The sequence below is a fragment of the Mustela nigripes genome, chromosome 12 (assembly GCF_022355385.1).
Source record: "Mustela nigripes isolate SB6536 chromosome 12, MUSNIG.SB6536, whole genome shotgun sequence".
In the NCBI taxonomy this organism is placed as follows: domain Eukaryota; kingdom Metazoa; phylum Chordata; class Mammalia; order Carnivora; family Mustelidae; genus Mustela; species Mustela nigripes.
The window spans coordinates 64,110,864-64,131,565 of NC_081568.1; the positions used below are offsets into that span (position 1 = coordinate 64,110,864).

Below are 20,702 nucleotides of genomic sequence, written 5' to 3' on the forward strand. Positions count from 1 at the left end.
CTGTCCCTTTCTGCTTGTAGGCAATCACACCCGCCAAGAATTGGGGGACAATTTTATTACCAATGTATATTGTGACAGTTTGTAGCCAAAAACTGTGGCTGGAGGGGTGGGGACAGGGGTATTGAGTGGTCACAAGGGACTCATGGGGCTCACAACACACAGGGACGAGGGAGAGAGGGCAGCCTTTAAAGGAGGACTGTGGTTATAAAGTGAGCTTTCTGTCCTGCCCCCAATACCCAAGACCAGCTGCCAGGCTGCCTGGGACTCAAGACCTTCCATGAGCTTCTGACTGTGATTCCCAGACCTGTCTGAGACTCTCCTTTCATCTGTGCCCCCCCGGGCATTCCTGCAGCTGCCTTCCTGCTGTCAGGAATTGTGAACAGTGTCCAGGGACGGTGGATAGGGCTGGGGACTGGGCCAGATGAGGGGGAGACAGGATTTGGGGATGACTACCAGCATGCAAGACATGCCCGGGCCATGGGGGCCAGCCCACTGCATGGACACACACACTCTTCCAGGGGCCCCATATTTGGAGCCTTGCACACTCAGGGGTCTCACACACCAATCCTTGCATACTTGGAGCTTTTGTATATAGTCTCTCCAGTTCTGGGGACCTGGTGGCCACTGAAGACTTCAGCCTACCAGTCTGGACATCTCAGGAGCCTGCCTCAACTCTCAGGGCTGGGCCTGCTGAGCAGATCCCCGAGTTGTGACAGGGAGGGAGGGAGTGATGAGGGCTGGAAGGGAACAGGGGGGTGTCAGGGCTGAGTTCGTGGTCCCATGACCATGAGGGGGCCGGGTAGAGAGGGTTCACTGGTGAGTTTGGCAGGGGAAGAAGAGGATGAGAAGGCCCTAGAGGCTGCCCACCTCTCAGGGGGGCCTCCCGCCCGTCGAGGGGGCTCCCTTCTAGGATCTTGGGGTCAAGAAGGGAGCCTGAAAAGGTTGGAAACCCGGGCGTACAAAAGGGGAGCAGATCACTCAGCCGTGGGTCCGGCTCGGGAGCAGCACCTGGGCCGGCGCACACTCTGCAGCAGCGCTCGGAAGAGGCCAGGCGGGCGCTTGGCGGGACCCTCGGGGGGCGCAGCGCGCACCGAGCCTGCACGGCCAGGGCCTGGGCGGGCGGCGGGCGGCGGCGCGGGCGCCCCTTGGCGCCCGTGCTCCTCGATCTGTCGCTCCAGATGCTTCTGGATGGCCATGCCCAGGACCTCCACCTCCATGGCGGCGCCGTACACCTCCCACGTCATGCCCTTTTCGTCCCAGCTCACGTCGCGCACCGGCTCGGCCGCCTCCTGGGGCGCCACGGCAGCCGCCAGCGCCGAGCCGGGCCGCACCCGCACTTCGGGGAAGGCGGGCGGCGCTGCGGGCGGCGCAGCCGCCTGCGGCGTCATGGGCCCCGTGGCAACGGAGCGCGTCTCGGCGGCGCCCAGCGACACCTGCAGGCCCGCGTCCCGGCGCGAGGGTGGCCTGGGCGCGGGGCTTGGCGCGCGAGGCGCCGCCTGGAAGCTGAAGGCCGGGCCGCCCGCGCCGTCCTGCGGAGACATGGGGCTCACGGCCACCGACACGCAGGCCTGGGCGCCCGCCTGCGTCCCCGCGTCCTCGCGCGGTGGGGCGCTCGCCTCCCACGACGGCGCCTTAGTGAAGTTGTCGCGAGTCCGCGGCCCGGGTGGGGGCCCAATGGCCTCCGGGCCGGGGCTTCTCTCGGCCCCAGAGGCCGCCAGGTCTTTCTGGCCTAGGCTGGAGGCCTCTGCGCTGGGCTCTGGCACTGACTCCAAGAGGCCTCCGCCATTCCCGGTCCCCGCGGGAGAAGGGCCTGGGCCCCAGGGTTTGCCATCTGACTGCTTGGAGGAGGAGGAGGCCTCTGCCTTCTCCACAGGCAGGGGACCCAACTTCCCGGAAGAGGGGGACTCTGCCTTTCTTGAAGGCACGGCCTCAGCCTTCCCTGGAATCAAAGGCCCCACCTTCCCAGAGGCAATAGGGTCTACGTTTCCTGAGGCTTCCGGCTCCCCTTTCTCCAAGGCCAGCGGCTTCTCCTTCCGCAGAGGTGCAGTCTCTGCCCTTCCCGATGAAGCAGGGCCCTCCTGCCCAAAGGGCTTTGTTTCTGCATTGCCCTCAGACTTGAGATCTGCCTTCCCTGAGGCCCTGGGATCCACCTTTGCGGAGTTCATAGGATTCCCCTTCTCTGGGGGCAAAGGATCCATGTTTCCCTCCGGTACAGCTTCTCCTTTTCCCAAGGGTGCCGGGGCTGTTTTTTCTAGAGACACAGGGGCCACTTTTCCAGAAGACACAGAGTCTACTTCTCCAGGGAGAACACCTTCTGCCTTCCCTCTGCTTACAGTGTCTGCCTTGCCCAAGGCCATGGCGTCAGCCTTCCCTGAGGCTGTGGGACCCACCATTCCAGAGCCCATAGGACCTGCCTTCTCTGAGGACAGCAGCTCTGTTTTCCTCTCAGTCACTGTGTCAGCTTTGACAGAGGATGAGGGTCCCACTGTTCCCAAGAATTTGGGATTCCCTGGACCTGAGGGCACAGAGTCTAACCTTCCTTTCAATTCAGGATTCGCTTTTCCAGAAGATGATGTTTTTGTATTTCCCACAGAAATGGGATCTACCTTGGTGGAGAGCACTGGGTCCTCCTTTCGTGATGAGACAGTTTCTGTCACCTGCCCAGGAGACAAGGGCTCTGGCTTTCCGGAGGACACGAGATCCATCTTTCCCAAAGACACCAGACCCACCTTGCCCGAAGACACAGGATCCACATTTTTCAAAGATGTGGGTTCCATCTTTCCTGAAAATACAGCATCCACTTGCCCAGCAGACATGGTTTTTGTCACGCTCATCGACATGGGATCTTCCTTTCCCGAGGAGGCAGGCTCCATCTTCCCCGGGAACTGAGGGTCCTCTTTTGTCAAGGACCCAGTTTCTGCACTTCCAACAGATAGAGAATCTGTCATCCCCAAGTGAGTAGGCTCCATCCTTCCTGAAGACCCCAGAGCCACTATTCCTGGAGACACAGGCCCAGTTTTGCCTGATGGCCCTGGAGTCGGTGTTGCCAAGGAGGCAGGATCTAGCTTTCCTGCAGTTGCAGAATTTGTGTTTTCCAAGGACCCAGGATCCATCTTTTCTGAGGGCCCAGGAACTCTCTTTCCCAAGGACACAAGATCTCCCTTTCCCACAGATCCCTCTTCTGAGGCCACAGGAAGCTCTTTTCCTGAGCACCAGGGCTCCTCCTTTGTTGGGAACTCAGGATCCGATGTAGCAGAGGATACAGGGGCCTCCTTTCCTGGGGACACTGGTTCCACCTTGTCAGAGTACACAGGATCTACCTTCCCTAAGGATCCAGGATCCTCCTTTCTTGGGGCCACAGGATCCATCCTTCCAGAAGCCACAGGATCCCCTTTCCCCAAGACTGCAGGCTCTGTCTTTACTATAAACACAGGATCTGCTGTTCTCAAGGACCCAGCAGCTTCCTTTCCTGTGGAAGTGGAATCTGCCTGCTTTGAAGACTTGGACTCCATCTTCTCCAAAAACAAAGGATTTCTGTTCTCCAAGGATGAGGGATCAGTTTTCACTGAGGACACAGGCTCTGGCTTCTCAGAGAAGTTGGCATCTGGTGTCCCTGAGATCAAGGCTCCATGTGCCCCCAGTGTCTCTTTGCTGGCTGCCTCTTGGGGAGGGATGCAGGCCAAGCTCCCGCCAGGGCCCTCAGAACAAGAGGCCCCTTCCCCAGCCCCACTGGAGCTGCTGTGTCTAGAGTCCATGCCTGGGCTTGGGGCAGGGTTGTGCCTAGGGGGTGCAGAGCTGGCCTTCTGCTGGGAGGGGCAGCAGTCCCTCATGGCTGGGCTCCCAGCCCCCAGGCTCCCATCCTGTGGGCAGCAGAGGGCTGTGGGCTGAGGTGCTGGGGGGCTGGAGTTCTTCCAAAGAAGCTGGAGCCAGGTTGGGTCTTCAGCACTGCCCAACTGCCCTCCTAACCGTACTTGTGGCCCAGGCTTCTATCTGGTTCTGAAACACAAAGAAAACAGACTCAGACTCAGGGAAGACCCCGTGACGAGGGGTCTCCTCCCTCCCACCCTTCTCCTAGCAGCTGGGCCTCCTCCCTGGGTGCTCTGCCCCCATCTGGTCCTCTTCTGTCCCACCCCATCACTCCCCTGCTTCTCTGCTCCCCGTGGCCCTCTAGATAAAGGTCAAACTTCCTAAAATGGCATTCAAGGCCCTTTACAACTTGGCCACAGTGTAACTTCTTTCCTTTTTTAAAAGAAAATTTGCTTATTTAAGGGAGAGAGGGAGACAGAACATGGAGGGGGGCAGAGGGAGAGAGAGAGAGCGAGCCTCACACAGACTCTGCACTGAGCTAGGAGCCTGATGGGGGGCTCGATCCCATGACCCTGAGATCACGACCTGAGCTGACACCACGTGTCGGACACTTAACAGACTGTTCTACCCAGGGGCCCTCATGGTCTGACTTTTCAACGTCATCAATCTTTACCCCATGCAGCAGATACCCTTTGTCTTCCTTGTCAGCCCGCCGCATTCGGCATGCTACTCTGCAGTTACGCTTTTGTCTTCTAGGACGCAGGTCACAAACTCTGATGCCATAGGGGCCAGGAGGGTAATTTAAGTGAGGGAACCAGGCTGGGTGGAGAACAGTAGGGAGTGGCAGGGAAAGTTTGCAAAGCAGAGAGGGTATGCCCTAAGGCGGGAGCCACTCCTCCGCTAGCCAATCACTGTTCCGGACATATTCATCCGGGTAGTATCAGTGAGTAGCCGGAGATCCAGGACTTCAACGTAAAATATCCTAATTCAAGATCAAAAAAGAAAAACACCACGTGGGTCAAATAAAATATATCTGTAATGAAACAAGATGGGATTGGGAGGGAGACAAACCATAAGTGACTCTTAATCTCACAAAACAAACTGAGGGTTGCCGGGGGGAGGGGGTTTGGGAGAAGGGGGTGGGATTATGGACATTGGGGAGGGTATGTGATTTGGTGAGTGCTGTGAAGTGTGTAAACCTGGTGATTCACAGACCTGTACCCCTGGGGATAAAAATATATGTTTATAAAAAATAAAAAAATAAAAAAAAAAAGAGGAAAAAAAAAATAAAATATATCTGTGGACTGCAGTTTTGGTCTGTGCAGGCCCTGGGAAGATGTGGATGATTTATAGTTGGGAAGGGACATAGTCTGAAATGTGAGATTTCAAAGACCGCTCTGGGATGGTGTGGAGGCGGGACCAGAGGGGCTAGCCAACCATTCTTTAATCTCCCCTTCTTCCAATTCTTCCTTCATTCATCCAGCCCTTCTCTGCAATAATCTAGATGAGAGCTGGCACAGTAAAGGTCCAAGAGATGAGAGTTGGCAGAACTGAGAGATCCTGGGGAAAACCAACAGGAGCCAGTCGGCTGCAGAGGGTGGCAGTAGGGGTGGCCTGTGGGATTCTGGCCAGGGTTGGGGTGGGAGTGAGGCAGGAAATCTGGGGAAATGGGGAGCTGTGTTTTAGACAAGCTGGGTGTGCAGTGTCTGGGGAACATTGGGAAGAGGGGCTAGCAGGCAGCTGGATCTGTGAGCCACTTCGTCCCTACTACACACCGGCAGCCGGAGTGAGCAGCGCGCTGGATTCCCCCCAAACCTGCTCCACCTACCCTCCTTCCCAAAGCCATCTCACTAGTGCTCAGGCCAAAAGCCCTAGAATCACCCTTGACTTTTCTTGCACACCCCACGTCCCATCCATTAACAAAACATGACAGATCTCCCTTCAAAATACAGCCGGAACCTGGCCACTCTCCTGAGCTGAACTTGGACTGTCTCCCTCCTGGCTTATCCTGGCTTCTTCCTTCAACCCGTACGGTTCAACCTCAACACAGTGGCTGGAAGGGTTTCAGTAGGACCCAAGGTAGCCCATCTCTCCTCTGCTCAGAGCCATGCAGTAGCTCCCCATGCCATGCCAAGTAAAAGTGAACTCCTTACATGTCCCTGCACCTTCTGGCCCCATCACTGATCTTGGCCTTGTCTCCCACCACTTTCTCTCGATCATGCTGCTTCAGTCACACTGGCTGCCTCTTGCTGATCCTTGGATGCACGCTGCCCTGGGGCTTTTGCACTGGCTCTTTCCTCTGCCTGGAATGCTTACCCTCCTAAAATCTGCATGGTCTGCTCCCTGTGGCTTTTCCTGACCCCCTCCTCCCCAGCCGCGGTTGGCACTCTCCATCCCCCCTGCCTTGCTCAGCTTTTTTTCATAGAACCCGTCACCAGTGATATATTACATACCGTTGTTTATTACACATGGTTTGTCTCTCCCATTAGACTGTCAGCTCCAGGGGTGCCTGGGTGGCACAGTGGGTTGGGCCTCTGCCTTCCATTCAGGTCATTATCCCAGGGTCCTGGGATCGAGCCCCACATCGGGCTCTCTGCTCAGCAGGGAGCCTGCTTCCCCCTCTCTCTCTGCCTGCCTCTCTGCCTACTTGTGTCTGTCTCTCTCTTTCTGTCAAATAAATAAATAAAATCTTAAAAAAATTTTTTTTAATTAAAAAAAAAAAAAGACTGTCAGCTCCAGCAGGATGGGAACGTTGTAGTATTTACTTATATACACTCAGGGTTGAGAACAATGACTGGCATATAGTAAGCAAGTAGTCCCCTAGACATAATTTGTTAAATGAATGACTGAATGATCTTTTTAAGATGTTGGTCTACCATGCCCCTCTTTGTCTCCAACTCCTCCTTGCTCTTGCTAGGGAAGTAAATTAGCTGTAATCTTTTTGGCAAGACGTTGGTCAATTCCTATAGAAGTTTACAATGCACTTGGCATTTAGATCAGCAAGCCCACCTCCAGGAACGGTCTTGAAGATGGATGGATGGTGCACCAAGGGTGCACGAGAACATGGCTGGTGATGAGAAAAAAAACAGGAAGCCAGTTCATTAAATATGGGACAGCCTCACGGAATCCCCCCTCACAGCTGTCAGAAAGTGTGGAGTGATAAGGAATGATGTCTAAGATAAATTAAGTGAAAAAAGCCAGGACTGGTGGGATTCCATGCATGCAGACAAGAAAAAAGGACAGATACACATATATGGGTTTATTTATAAAGAGAAAATTTCTGGAAGGAAACCCATAAAACTTCGTAGCAATTGCCTCTGGGAAGTGAGACCAGGGATCTGGAGGTGGAAGAGAATTTTTTTTTTTGGTATGCCCCTTTGCAATGCATGAAATTGTGGTTATGTGTGCATATATTACTTCTGTTTTTTTTAAATGGGGGTTGGGGGAGAAACCTTAAAGACTCCCTATTGCCTTTAGGGTCAAGTCCAATCCTATCATGTGCTCCCAAGCCCCCATGTACTTCACTTACCCGCTAAGCTTTATCTTTCAGGACACATTCTTCAAAGTAGGTACAAACACGCACACACGTGTGGGCACACACAGGTGTTGCATGTGTGATAACCTCTCTGGGCTCATCCGTGGCTTCACAGTTTCTCTCACCCCAGCTTCTAAACAGTTGCATGACTCCCATTAAACCTTCAGGTCCCAGTTCAAATGTCTCCTGTTCCAGTGAGCTTTCTTTGCCCACCAGCTTCCTAGGAGTTCCTATGGCCTCTTGTTATTCCTCTAACCAGACACATGCCACTCTGTCCTTTAGACCTCCAGGTCCCTGCCTAGACCTTGAGTCACTGGATGGGGATTGAGCTGATACTATTCACTACTGTGTCCCCCAGGCTTCGGGCTTATGGGACTGGGGCGGAGGGGGGTCATCACCAATATGGGGACACTAGAGTTGGAGCAGTCTACCCCTTGCAGAGGACAATGGGGCACCTGGCTTTGGAAATTAAGCCGAGGGACTTGTGGGACTATGGGGGTGGGGAGCAGCTGACTTACACACCTGGCTGAGGAAGGCCCCTCTGAGGAGCCAGCATCTGAGGCAGCCGTGAAAAGGCCAGAGTGGCTGGAGTGAGGTTGATAAGGGGAGAGAGATGCGGCATTTCCCTACTTAGCAGTTCTATGAGCTGCGACAAGTCTCTTCTCCTCACTGGGGACCCTGAGAAAGCCGCCCCTGCTCCCACGAGGCTGCTGTGAGGATTAGAGAAGATGAGGGGTGTGTGGGGCTCTGCTCGCTTTAGGGCTGGGCTGTGTACATGGAAGGCCTGTTTTTATCTACTCAAGCCTGTCAGAGCCCAGCTGTGCTCCCCAGAGGGGGCAGGGGACGGACAGCCTGCAGCAGAGGTGCAAACTGGCAGAATCTAGCCCTCAGACCTGCTTGTTTGACCCAGAGTGCTAAAAGGAAATTTTTAAAGGTGTTAACCGTCAACATTTAAAAATTCAAAGATTTCATGTGAAAATCAGATTTCCAGATTCTCTTGGAAAACTAAAATTTGGCAATCTGAGCATGCTTCCTGCGTGGCAACAGTCAGCAGGAGCCAAGCAGTGGCTGCCTTCTTGGATGGGGGTGTACTCCCCAATTAGCCCCAATCTCCACCCCTCCCTATGTGTCCTGGATGCCGGGGCAGATTTCACATTGCTCTCTATCACTGGCTCGTTTTTCTTATAGCCAGCCCCTCCCATAGGCATCCGCCTGGCCTATAGCCCCCTGAGTTTTGACCCTTGACTTAGATGCTGAGAAGGGTGAGTGGTGACCTCACACATCAAGCCTTTAGTACGTTTACTCTATGCAGACCTCATCCACCTGCCAGGCAGGTGCTGTGTTATTTTCCAGAAGAGGAAACTGAGAGGCAGGTATGGCCTGGCTGGTAACACGTCTCCTTTGAAAACCACCCTAGAAAATGTTGGCTTCTTGGTTCCCAGTGTGCAGTTCTCGGACACAGAAGGAGGTCTGGGGTAGGGATGAAGAGCCTGGCCAGGGCATAAGGAAGAGGTGGGGTCAGGCACCAGTTTGGTCATTGACTTGATCCTTGAATTTGAGTGAGTATTTCCATGGTCTGGGCCTCAGTCTCTGAAATGGGGGAAGGGATGTAGTTATATCTAGAATTGTTGGCCCAGCCCTGGGTTTAAGATCTGCCAAGAAACCATTCTCAGACTCTGCTGCTCACAGTTCTACTGGGTGCTTCCTGGCTATCGAGGGATCCTCAGTATCCTCAGGCCACTTCTCCAAGAGGCAGCTCAGGCCTGGGGTGCCCCCTCTTTGTGCCCAGCCCTCCCACTGGAACCCAGTTCCATCACTCTTCCGCTCTGGGCTCAGCCATGGGCCCAGCACTCTCAGGCTCATTTGGTCATCTGGACTCCACCATGATTTTATGGAGGGGGCATTATCATCCCATTTCACAGATGTGCACACTGAGGTCAGAGGGAGAAAAGGCTCGACAAGGGTACGCAGCTGGTGCAGGAGGCTGTAGTTCAAAGCCTGCTGTGTCTGAACCCGAAGTCTGGGTTCTTCCTGCTTGTATCCGCTAAGATTTTGGACACTGATGCTTGGCTCTTAAAGCTCCTTTCTGTTCTTTGGGGCCAGACCAAGGGTCTTCCCAATCCCCTGAACCCGAGGAAGCATGAATGTCCCCATTTGCACACACCACCAAGATGAACAGATGAGCCTGCACGCTTACGTGACCTGATTCGGGTAAAAGATTGAACTGATCCCCAAGGTGTGTGGGCCAGCTCACCTGGCATGCAGAGGAGTGTGAAGACTGCTTGTCGATGTCCGTGCCAGCTTAGGCTAGCCTGGAAAGCCAGGACCTGGCTCCTGCATTCTGCTGAAGAAGACCTTGGTGTGTATACATGCGACTCATATATGCAGAATGTCTTGTGCATTTACATCTTGTGGGGGCCACTTAGACCCTGTGGGTGTGAGCATGAGAGACCTCAGGGTCTCTCACAGAGAGCTGACCTGGATGTACACAGAGGGCCTTGTGCCCCACTCCTAGGCAGAAGAGCCTCTGTGGATGTTTATTCTGGCCCCGGGACCATGCCAGCCCTTTCCTTCTTCTCTAGGATTTCTTCCCAATAAGAAGCCCAGGCTGCCAGGCACCTGCAAATACCCCCTCCCATGTGACAAGACCAACAAAGGCTGGCAGTGCTTCAGCAGGTGTGAGTGTGTGCCTGTGTGTGTCTCTGACAATCCTGGTCTGCTGCCCCTCACTCTCTTGGCCCCTTGGCTCCCAGCAGCCTTGGTGCAGCAAAGCCTCCTGCCTGGGACTGGAGGGGAGAAAGAGTGTAACAAAGGGTGATACCCATACCTTTTTCCAGAAGTGGCCCTCAGACCATCCATCCATTCATCCACAGGAGGGCAAGAGTAGACTTGCAGGGGTGTGCACACTTGAGCTAAGGGAGTGCAGGGCAGCAAGCTAAGAGATGGGGAGTATGGGAGAGGAAGTGTGTGCACAGCCTACTCCAGGGTCTAGGGCTGCAAGAGGGACACCATGAGCAAGTGTGAATAGGGAAAAGCAAGCCAGAGCAGGGTGGCTGGGAGTGTGATGTGATAAGGGAATATTGTTGAGTGTGCTGTGATAGGCAATATCTGGTATGAATGCGTAGCTATGCCTGGGTGTATACGCAAGGCTCCTACTTGGTGTACTGGGTGGGTGTACAGGTGGCCGTGTGTATGAGTGTGATGGAATGACCAAGGGCGTGTGTGTGTGTGTGTGTGTGAGAAGATCGTGGCCTCATCCAGGAGAGAGATACTGGTGTGCGAACGCGGTAAGTGTGTGATGGGGTGTGTGATGGTGCCCCAGAGTGTGTGGCACACTGAGTGTGCGACAGCGAGTGTGCTCAGTGGTGCCGGTGGTTCCAGGGGAGCCACTCGAGCACAGAGCTCTCTCCGGGGCGGGGGGAATGAATCAACGCGGGCGGACCCCCTTCCCCGCGGTGGCGGGAAGCGCCCCCTCCCGCACAGCCCTGTGGAACAATGCGGCCGCACGCGGCGAGGCGGGGCGCGGGGTCCGGGTCCTACACACAGGGCGGGCCGGCCCTCAGGGCCCCTCCAGTGCCAGGCCCGCTGCTGCGGGACCCGCCCCCGCCCCGCCCCGGCTAGGAGCCTGGAAATGGACACCCGCCGCCCCCGGCCGCGCGCGCACACATACACCCCGGGCGAAAGCTGGGCACACGCCACGCATGGTGCGCGAGCCCCGCCACCCAGGTGGTTCGAGGACCCTGGACAGCGGCTCCGGGGCCGCCCGGAGCCGAGAAATGGGGTCGATGTAGCCCGCCCGTAGCGGGCAGCAGGTGCCGGCTAGGCGCTTACCCGACAGTGCTGCCGCTCCGTTTCCTTAGCGCGCTGCGCTCCGGCTCCCGCCGCTGCCGCCGCCGCCCGAGCGGCCTCGGCTGCCTCCGGCGGGGCTGGCGGGCGGACCCGCGGACTCCGCGCCGCCGTCCCCCGCGCCCGCTCCGCGCTCCGCGCTCCCGCCTCGCGCCCCGCCCCGGGCATGCGCGCTGGCCGACTGGAGGCCTCCGAAGCCGGGAGGGGGCGGTGCCGGTGAGGAAGAGGAGGCCGGAGGGGTGGATGGAGGGAGGGGCGCCCCTCGCCTGGCGCTCCTCGCCAAGGTCCGGGGACTCCTGGGTTCCCCGCCCTCCTCGACCCGGTTCCCATTTCACAGACAGGGAGACTGAGGGGCGGAGCGCCTGCCCATTTGCTGGGCGCCTGTTGCGGGCGGGGCGCGTAGCCTGTCAGATCTCACTCAATCCAGCCCCGCGAACTCCCTCTACTAGTTTCGCCGAGGAGGAAATTGGGACTCAGACAAGGAAAGCCACTTGTCCAAGGGCACGCTGCGCCTGTATAGGGAGGCAGGTCGGCGCGATCTCCGAGCTCCCCCTGCACGGAAATTTCCCGCCTCCGCCTTGGCCGCACTTCCGGCCTTCTCTCCTAGCACCCCGCCCCGCCCCCACCTCTTTGTCTCGCCACCGCCCACGCTCCCGCGAGTTGAAGGGACACGAGTAGGGTGGGAGCGAGGCTCCTTCCATTCCCGCGCTACGGGCCTCCCCAGCCAGGATGCCCGCCCAGTCTCTGGCTATGAAAGCTTGGCTCTCTTCCCTCTGGGTATCCTTGAGCAAGATATTCCCCCATTTCTGAGCCTCAGTTTCCCAATCTGTAAAATGGGACTATCATTAATTACCTCGCAGTGGTCTTGAAAAGATGAAGGAGCCCAAAGTAGGTGTTCAGGGGTTTCCAGTTGAGTCTGAACTGCCAAGAACATGAGGCCTTTTTACCTACCACCCTCTGGACCTTTCTTCTCAGAGAAATAGTCCCATCCTCCTTGACCTCCCAGATTTGAACAAATAATTCTGTAATTGCCAAGAGATGATATGACCTTCTCACCTGTACAGTGAAGCCACCTATTAAAAATGGTAACAACTAATATAACATTTATTTAGGGTCAGACACCGTGCTAAGTTTTTGTTACAGGTGTCACAAAATTTCATTTCCAGTTACTTAGGAGCGAATTAATATTTATTATTGCCCCATTTTTCAGGTGTGAAAACTGAGATACTGATGCGTTACTTCGTTTTCACACAGCTAGTTAACAGTGGAGCTAACTCCTGAAACCTCACGCTAAACCGTTAACTTCTATTCCTCCCACTTACCTGATGAACCATACATCACCGTGATCTTTTCAAAATCCAGGCAGCAAATGAAAATCTATCGGACCAACGTCTTCAGCCAGCATCCCAGGGAACCAGTATCCCAGGGATTCCCAGCATCCAGCATCCTCAGGATGCAGAACAAGTTTTCAGCACCATGGACAACACCAACATAAGGAATGCTTCCTAATGTTTCAGGCCCTGAAAATTCCTCAATTGCTGCCCACAAGAGCTCTTTGCTTCACACCTATTCTACATTCATTGTTTCATTCCACTACCCCTACAATCCTTCCAGGTAAACATTATTGGCCCCATGACACAGATGAAGACATCAAGTCTTGGGGAGGCTCAAGACATCAAAATTGGCAAGAACCAACCTGTGATCTAAAAAGCTCCCCCTGGGTCAGGACGAGGGTGGATAAGAGTGGAACCAGGGCATGCGTTAGGGTGCCATGAAGTTGTCCAGGTGAGAGATGATGATGTCCAACATGGCAGTGTTTGTTGGGATAGAGGAAGGGCTGGGTTTGATACCTATTTAAGGGTAAAGTCAACAGGCCTTGGTCATGGGTGGTTGTGGCTGTGAAGGGAGAGAGGATTCTGTTGCCTGTCTGAAGCTCTGACTTGGAGAGCTGAGCATATGGAGGACAGGTACCTGATGAGCCCTGGAGAAAGAAGGAGCTTGTGGGATCTCCATGCTGAGACGTCTGAGTCTAAAACTGAGCTCCTGAGTGACTAGGCTGGAGACAGACAAGGGTGATGGAAGCCATGAGAGGGGTATCAGTACATGAAAGGTGAGTATAGACCAAAGAAGGTGAGACAAGAATCTTACATCCTGAGGAATGCCAACATTAAGGTACCAGGTGGGAAAAGAAGACTGCAAGGAAGAGTGAGAAACGGTAATCTGATAAACCAGGAGAAACTTGGAGAATGATGCCTTAGAAGCCAAGGGGAGATAATGTTCCAGAAGGAAGACAGGGTCAACTGCATCAGGATGACAAGATATGGCCTGAGAGATGATCTCTGGACTTTGCAGAGAAGGTAGTGGAAATTTGATGAAAACGCAGTGAGCTGAGTGATGGGGGTGGAAGGCAGACTTGAGGCGGGGGAATTGATGAGTAAATTGGAGTAAAGAAGTAAAGAGAGCAAGCATATGACTCTCAGTAGATTTGGGCTTGGAGGGAGACAGGCAATATCATAAGCTCTACCGTGGGATGGAAGGTTAAATTGAGGAGATTTGGAGGCATTTAAATTCTGATGAGAGCGGCCAGGAGTGAGGGAAAGGGAAGATGCCAGAAAGGGAGAGCACAATGGCTGGGCCCAGATGCTCAGGGTGGAAGAAGAGTATGGGATCCAGAGCCCTGGGGCAGCCCAGAGATCCTGAGATGAAGATTGAGGGAAAGTGGTTTACTTGGGAGGTGCAGAGACACCTCCCTAGGTGGTGTCAGCAGCGGACTGGGAAGGTGACCCAGGAGGGGAAGGCATCCAGTAAGAGGTGGTTGTTAAGCCAGCTATCCCAGTGGGTGGGTGAAGTGTAATCCTGCAGGAAGTTTAGAAAATGGGGTAAATGTACACCTCAGAATTCCCCTGGCTGAGGGTACGGGAGCTGGTATATTTATATCCCAGCACCTGGCGGACACTGATGAAGGGTCAGTCCGTGGAGCTATGTGTTAATTCCCAGGCACTTATGGCACACAGTTTATGTGGGTAAAGTGGGTTCCGAAGCCCAAGGGGAGATTTTTGACAAAGGTGCGGGGACCACCTGTTGGGAGTCTTGCTGGTGGGTGCAGAAATTGTAAGGGCCTCTGAAGGGATGTGGTCAGAACTCTAGCTGTGTCTGCCTCATGAGCACAGTCAGGGCCTCTTTCCATCTGCGCCCTTTGTCACACTCTCCAACCATGTTTGTTTCATGGGGACTTATTGATATAAACATGTTTAAAAATGAAAATTTCCAGACAACAAAACACTTGCTAAAGCACAGTGGGAGCTCAAAAAGGGCATGGAAGTAGGCAGTGTGGGTTCAGATCCTGACTTTGCCAGCACTAGCTGTGTGACCTTGATTGAGGTCTGTCTGAGCCTCAACTTCATCCTATGCAACTCAGCTCTCAGAGCTCTGAAGAGGATAAAGGAAGAGATAAAGCCACCAAGCACCAAGCATAGCATAGCACTCATAATAGACGTTAAGGTTATGGCAAGGCCAATACTGTGCACCCTTTTTTGAGCACAGCACCTCCATTTTCCTTGGGGGCTACCTTCCCACCCCAGTCTATGTGGTGGCATCGGATGGGCCTCACTGTCAGCTTTAGGGGTGGGCAGTGACCTAGGACTGGCCAACCACCATGCAGTGATTAGTTCTGGGGGTGGGGCTAGAGCCCAAGACCACAATCAGGGCAACTGGCTCTCACACTTTCCTGGCCCTTTAGGGGTTGCTAAATTGGTGGTGTGTCTACGTGGAGCTGCTGGGGGTTCATCTTTGTCCCCATGTGGAGCAAATATGCCCAGGCCCGGGTTGTGGCTCACCCTGGGGCTCAGGTTCATCTTGTGATAACTAACATGGTCATCACACCCGTGTGAGTGTGTGTGCGCACGTATCTCGGGTTGGTCTGCTGCTGGGAAGCCATACACACTCTTACGCACCATAAGATAAACAAGTGCCTGCAGCTCCTTGGCTGGCACCCAGGCTGGAGGTGGAATAAACAATCCCAGTGACTTTCTGAAAAGCAAGCGTGTGTGGCAACAGGCGCCATGGAGACAAGCAGATTGTACCAGAGCAGAGATGCAGCCACCCCCCAATTCCACCCCTGTGTGCACGCGTGTGTGCGTGCACACACACACACACACACACACACACAGAGCTCATGCTCTCTCATGTTCATATCCACTCCAACACACACATTCCCCCTTTCACACTCATTCCAGCTTTGCTTGAGGTTAAAGGCTTTTTAAGAAAGTCTGAGATTGGGGTGCCTGGGTGGCTCAGTGGGTTAAAGCCTCTGCTTTCAGCTCAGGTCATGATCCCAGGGTCCTGGGATCGAGCCCCGCATCGGGCTCTCTGCTCAGCAGGAAGCCTGCTTCCTCCTCTCTCTGCCTGCCTCTCTGCCTACTTGTGATCTCTGTCTGTCAAATAAATTTAAAAAAAAAAAAAGAAAAAAGAAAGTCTGAGATTGCCAATATAGCAGCGTCCACAGTTTCTCAACTCCTTTGCCTGAGCACTGGTCCTGGTCTAGGCTGAATTTCAGCAAATCATGGCCTCTCAGGGAAGTGTGAAGTGTGTGTGTGTGTGAGTGTATGTATGTGTGTGAAAGGGTAGGGAGAGGGAGAGAAGGGGTGGGACCATATGGCAGACAGTGCCACATAAACCCACTTTCTGAAGAATTCTTATCTGTGCTTCAGAAACATACACACAGAATACATTCACCCAGTTCAAGAAACACTCATCCAGACCCTCTCCCCACTGAGGCTTATACCCACGCCCCTGAATACAAGCACTCAGATATGTATCCATTCTCACACAAGCAATATATAATCCACTCTACCCTAGATGATGGCGGTGGTGGTAGTGGTGTTCCGTTCACTGACTGCCTAGGTCATCTTATTACATTTAATACTTAAGGAAAACCATCTGAGATTGATAATATGTTTCCCATTTCCTAAGTGAGGAAACAGATGTTCAGAGAGAGGTTAAGTAACTTGCCAGGGTCACAGAGCTAGAAAGTGACAACACATATACCTGTGACACCCCGTGCCTGTGCAGACACACACACACACACACACACACACACAAACCCTGCCTCCTCAGTCAGCCCAGATAACTGATGTCTGTGGGGTGACCTTCCCCACCCTGACCTCCTCGTATGCATCACTCCCAGGCCCTCCCAGCTCTGCCCTGATATTCCTGAGAGCCCCCAGACTAGGCACCTCTGAGCAAAATCTGCTGCCCACATAGGCCCCCTCCCTCCCTTGCCACACCCCCCCTCCCTCTGGCAGCTGCAGGCCCTGGCCCAGCTGGGGGCGGCCCTAGGATTTGGATGGGTGACTCAGGCTGAATCATGGCCCAGCTGCTCCTTGGCAGCCCTCTCCCCCATTCTCCCCAAAGAGGCTATTTTGAAGGCAGAGGTGGGCCATGGGGTGGGGGACAAGAAGAGGGGGTAGTAGGCGATGGGGACAGGGAATAGGGGTGCTTGAGAAAGAGGAATCAGGCACAAGAGCACACTCTGCTCTTCAGTGGCCTGCAGGTGCTCTCAGGCAGTCCCTACCCTTGGCCTTTATTCTGCCAGGGAAGGAGCTCTTTCTTCCCCCAACACAGGGCATGGGCTCCTTCTCTGATCTGAGGGCCCACTTTGGTTGCTCTGCCCCATCTCTTGGCCCTGATGATGACAACAATAACAACATTTACGATTCTAATTGATCACTCACATGGTACAGCCCTTTATAGTTTGCAAAACACCTTTTCATCAGTATCTTATTTAATTCTCTTATCAGTGCTATGGGGTGAAAATTCATATCCTTACTTTTGAGCTGAGCAAACTGAAGTTCAGAGAGGTTACATGAACTATTCGAGGTCACCCAGTTGGTGAAATGACAGAGCCAGGAATCAAGCTCAGGATTCCCTGTCCAGCCTGTGGAAGATAAGCATCAGGGCTAGAGAAGAGCTACAACTGGACATGGTGGGGTATAGGGGCAACATGGTAGGGGGACAGCAGTGTGGTATGGTGAAGGCCTGGTTGGGGCATCAAAAGGGGCATGGTAGGAGTGCCAGGGTGGGTCAGTCGGCTAAGCCTCCGACTCTTGATTTTGGCTGAAGCCATGATCTCAGCCTTGTGAGATCGAGCCCCACATCAGGCACCCATGCTGGGTGTGGAGCTTGCTTAAGAGTCTCTCTCTGCCCCTCCCCCCTCTAAAGAAAAGGGGGTGCTGGTGGACCCGCATGAAGGAGCACCGTGGAGGGCATGGCAGAGGCATTCTCGGTTCCTTAGTGTGCAGAAGGATCGCGACAAAATGTTTCTCTTTACCCTCTGCAACTCACGGGTTATGGAATTTTTTATACTGTTAAATCTTCCTTTTCAGTGTCTCAGGCCAATATCCCAAAGCTAACAATTCAGAGCCGTGGTGTTGCTATTGAGAAGACCTCAGCTGTGGGGTCTTTGCTTCCTGAAACCTCAGTTTTCTCATCTGAGAAAATGGGTCCAGGCCTCTAGGGGGTAGGCCACTGAGAAGCCCAAGTGAAATCACAGGCAGCCTGCCCTTTAGCGGCTGTGAAGGGCTTTACCATAGCTGCTGTTTTTCACATTTTGTTTTATCTTTTAAAAAACACCCATGGGTGCTGGGCAGAGGGCGGGGTGGGCTTCTGGGAGCCTGGGGGTGGTGCTGAGGGTGGGGTGTGGGTGACAGCTCTTCCTTCCCCCCTGCCTGGGCTCGGCCTGGCCTTCCCCCACCCTCAGCCCAGAGCCAGTTTCTAGGCAACGGGATGGATGCAGGGATGGTTCGGAGGGGAGAGAGCTATAAATAGGGAAGGGAGAAAACAAAAATAAAGTTCCAGAGAAAGCTGTGGAGCCAGATTACTAGGGGTGGGGGTGGGGAGACTGGGAGGGAGACAGGCAAATGGGAGGAACACCAGGACAGCCCTCAGCGCTTCGTCAGGGGAAGAGGACAATTTTCAGATGAGCCAGCCAGCAAAGGCCCGCCAGGGCTGACATGGGGGCGGTGCAGGGGTGGGGGGTGGGGCCTTGAGTGCCCAGCTGAGCAGAATGGGGTGATAAGAAATCACTTGTGGTTGGAGAAGGAGGGGAAGATCAGTGGAGGAAAGGATTTCGACAGGCACAGTTGAGGGCAGCTACCCAGGTGGAAGAAAGAGCACAGGCCCAAGAAGGGAAGGTGAGGTGGGGCTGGACTTGGGAGGCTGGGTCGGGCTCAGCCTCACTGACTGTCCACCCGCCATGGACACAGACACAGAGAGGTGGGCCCTTCTTCTGCTGCAGTGCTCTTCTCCCCAGATCTTCCCATGCGATCCCCCTTTTTGTTCACGTTTCTGCTCCAACCTCACCTCCTCAGATACCTGACCTGACCACCCCAATTTAATACTGGTCATCACCCTCTCCTTGTCATCGTCTCTCACATCACTGTTTTCTGTTGGTCGTGGAACTCCAGATTATCTTGTTCCAAGTATTTGCTGACCCGTGGGATGTGAGTCCTGTCACAGCTGTTGCCTGCAGCCCCTCGTGTTTCAGACATGGCAGGCATCATCAAAGGACTAAATAATAGCACACAACACACTCGGGCAACATCCACAGACACGCGTGGACACAGATACACCTGCATCACCCCCAGCTCATCCCTCCCCTCCTCGCTTGCAACGCCCGTGAAATTGCGTGTCTGTGATTTCTGTGCTGCAACCGCTTCCAAGTTTCCCTATGGTAGGTGTTCTTTGTCTCTCTCAGAGCAAGTCCGTTTTGGAAAATTCCGAAGGAGGTGAGCTTCAGACTCAAAGATGCGACTGAAATGTGGTCTTTGCCACTTCCCCAGCAATGTGACCCAGAGAAGGCAGCTTCGCCCCTCTGGCCTCCATTCACTCCTCCATAAATTGGGGAGTTAGAATAACAAGGAATCCTTGAGGATGGTTTCAAATAAAATTAATGGAGTCAAGTGTTGGATGCTGGGGACCTACTGGGCACTTGAGAAATGGCTTCATCCTTTCATAAGAGAGAAACCCATGAGCTGTGTCTTCTCACACGTGTACCCAGAGTCAGGAGTGCCCTGTGACACAGGGCTGGCTGGCATCTTCTGAGGATGCGTCTGGGATGCCTGGAATGCATTTAAAGTGACCCTGGCAGATGAGAACATGGGTCTCTGAGCAGGAAACCAGGTGCATGGCTTGGCACCCAGGAAGGAAGAATAAACCTCCCCGCAAGCCAGATGGTGAACCTGGTTTCAGCATCCAAAAATGGAAATCAGGTGCTGGTAGCGGGAGGGGAGGTGGCAAACTCAAATTCTTTACCAGCCAGGTAGTTCATAAAAATGAGGAAAATGGATGAGATGAAGACCAGAGGGAGGGAAAGGGGCTGTCGCTAACTGGAATCAAATGAGAAAAATTTAAACTTTGGGCTAGCACAAACATCCCTACAGGCCAAATTTAACACGAGGGCCACGACTTTGCAATCCCCGCGATGAATGGGTTTGTAAATAGGGTCTTAATTCAGTCAAAAGGGATCTGAGATCCAGGCACCTGCATGCTGAATCAGAGGATCTGAGCCCACCGGTTTGTTCTCTACACGCACGTCTGCCAGCTGCCTCCTACTTCCGGAAATAATGGCTTGCACACTGCAGGCCAAGGTGACCCGAGTGGACCGGCCTCCTGCAGGGTTCAAGGCCTACCCAGGCACCATCTCTCGCCCCCAACGACTCAGGGAAGGACGAAACGCTAACACCCGGGGGTTGATTAAATGGAGCAAGCTCCTTCCGGCCCTGGGGCTGAAGGGCGAAACAGGGCTAAAGTCGGAAAGGAGGTCGCACCCGGGAGAAAAAGGGTGACGTCTTGCACAGACTTGGTGGGGGCCCTTGCCGCAAAGCAGAGCGGGGCTTCCGCATGAGCGGGGGGTGGGGCCTCGTACAAGCCTGGTTAGAGAGCCGCTGCGGCAAACGAGGCCGGAGCGCCGCACCGATGGGGGCGGGGCTTGTCACTAGCGGGGGCGGAGCTTCGGCGTGGGGAGCCTCAAAGCTGAGCAGAGAAGAGCCTTCGCCTCGCCGGAGGCGGGGCCTTTGCGCCTCTCCGCGGCGTCTCCGCCCCCTTCTTCCCCACACCTAAGCGGTGTTGGGGGCCCTCTAGTGCTGATCCTTATCTGCTCAGGGCTTCGGACCGGCGTCCCAGCTTTCTGAGGACCCTTGCCCACCTTTGCGGAGGCCGCAAGCCTCCGAACGCTTTTCCGAGAGGGATGGGGCGCCGGTTGCCCGCGCTCTGCCTCCTTCTGGGGCAACTGTCCATTCCCCTTGCCCTTGGACGGGTCTTTCTGCGTTGGTCAGTTGTGCGCAGGGCTGAGCGCCTGTAAACGTTCTGCCTGAGCGTAAAAGGCTCTTTCAGTGCCCGTGCTCCTGGTTTCCGAGGGCTCCTGGGCGGCTCGCGTAACTGAGTGCGCACGCGAGTCCGCACGTGCTGGTCAGCAAGCGTGCATGCGTGTCTGCACGTGTGCCCCTGCCAAGGTGCG

At 54.5% G+C, this 20,702-nt stretch overlaps 1 protein-coding gene across 1 annotated transcript; it reads right to left on the reverse strand.

Annotated features, from left to right (window-relative positions):
• Positions 1 to 38: 38 nt before the first annotated feature.
• On the reverse strand, positions 39 to 4,525 carry GPRIN1 (G protein regulated inducer of neurite outgrowth 1). The gene is made up of 2 exons (XM_059416337.1): positions 4,436 to 4,525; positions 39 to 3,986 (listed from the first exon to the last, which is right to left on the reverse strand). The coding sequence occupies exons 1-2, from the start codon at positions 4,523 to 4,525 to the stop codon at positions 975 to 977; spliced, it is 3,102 nt and encodes a 1,033-aa protein (XP_059272320.1). The 3' UTR covers positions 39 to 974.
• Between the last annotated feature and the right edge of the window lie 16,177 nt (positions 4,526 to 20,702).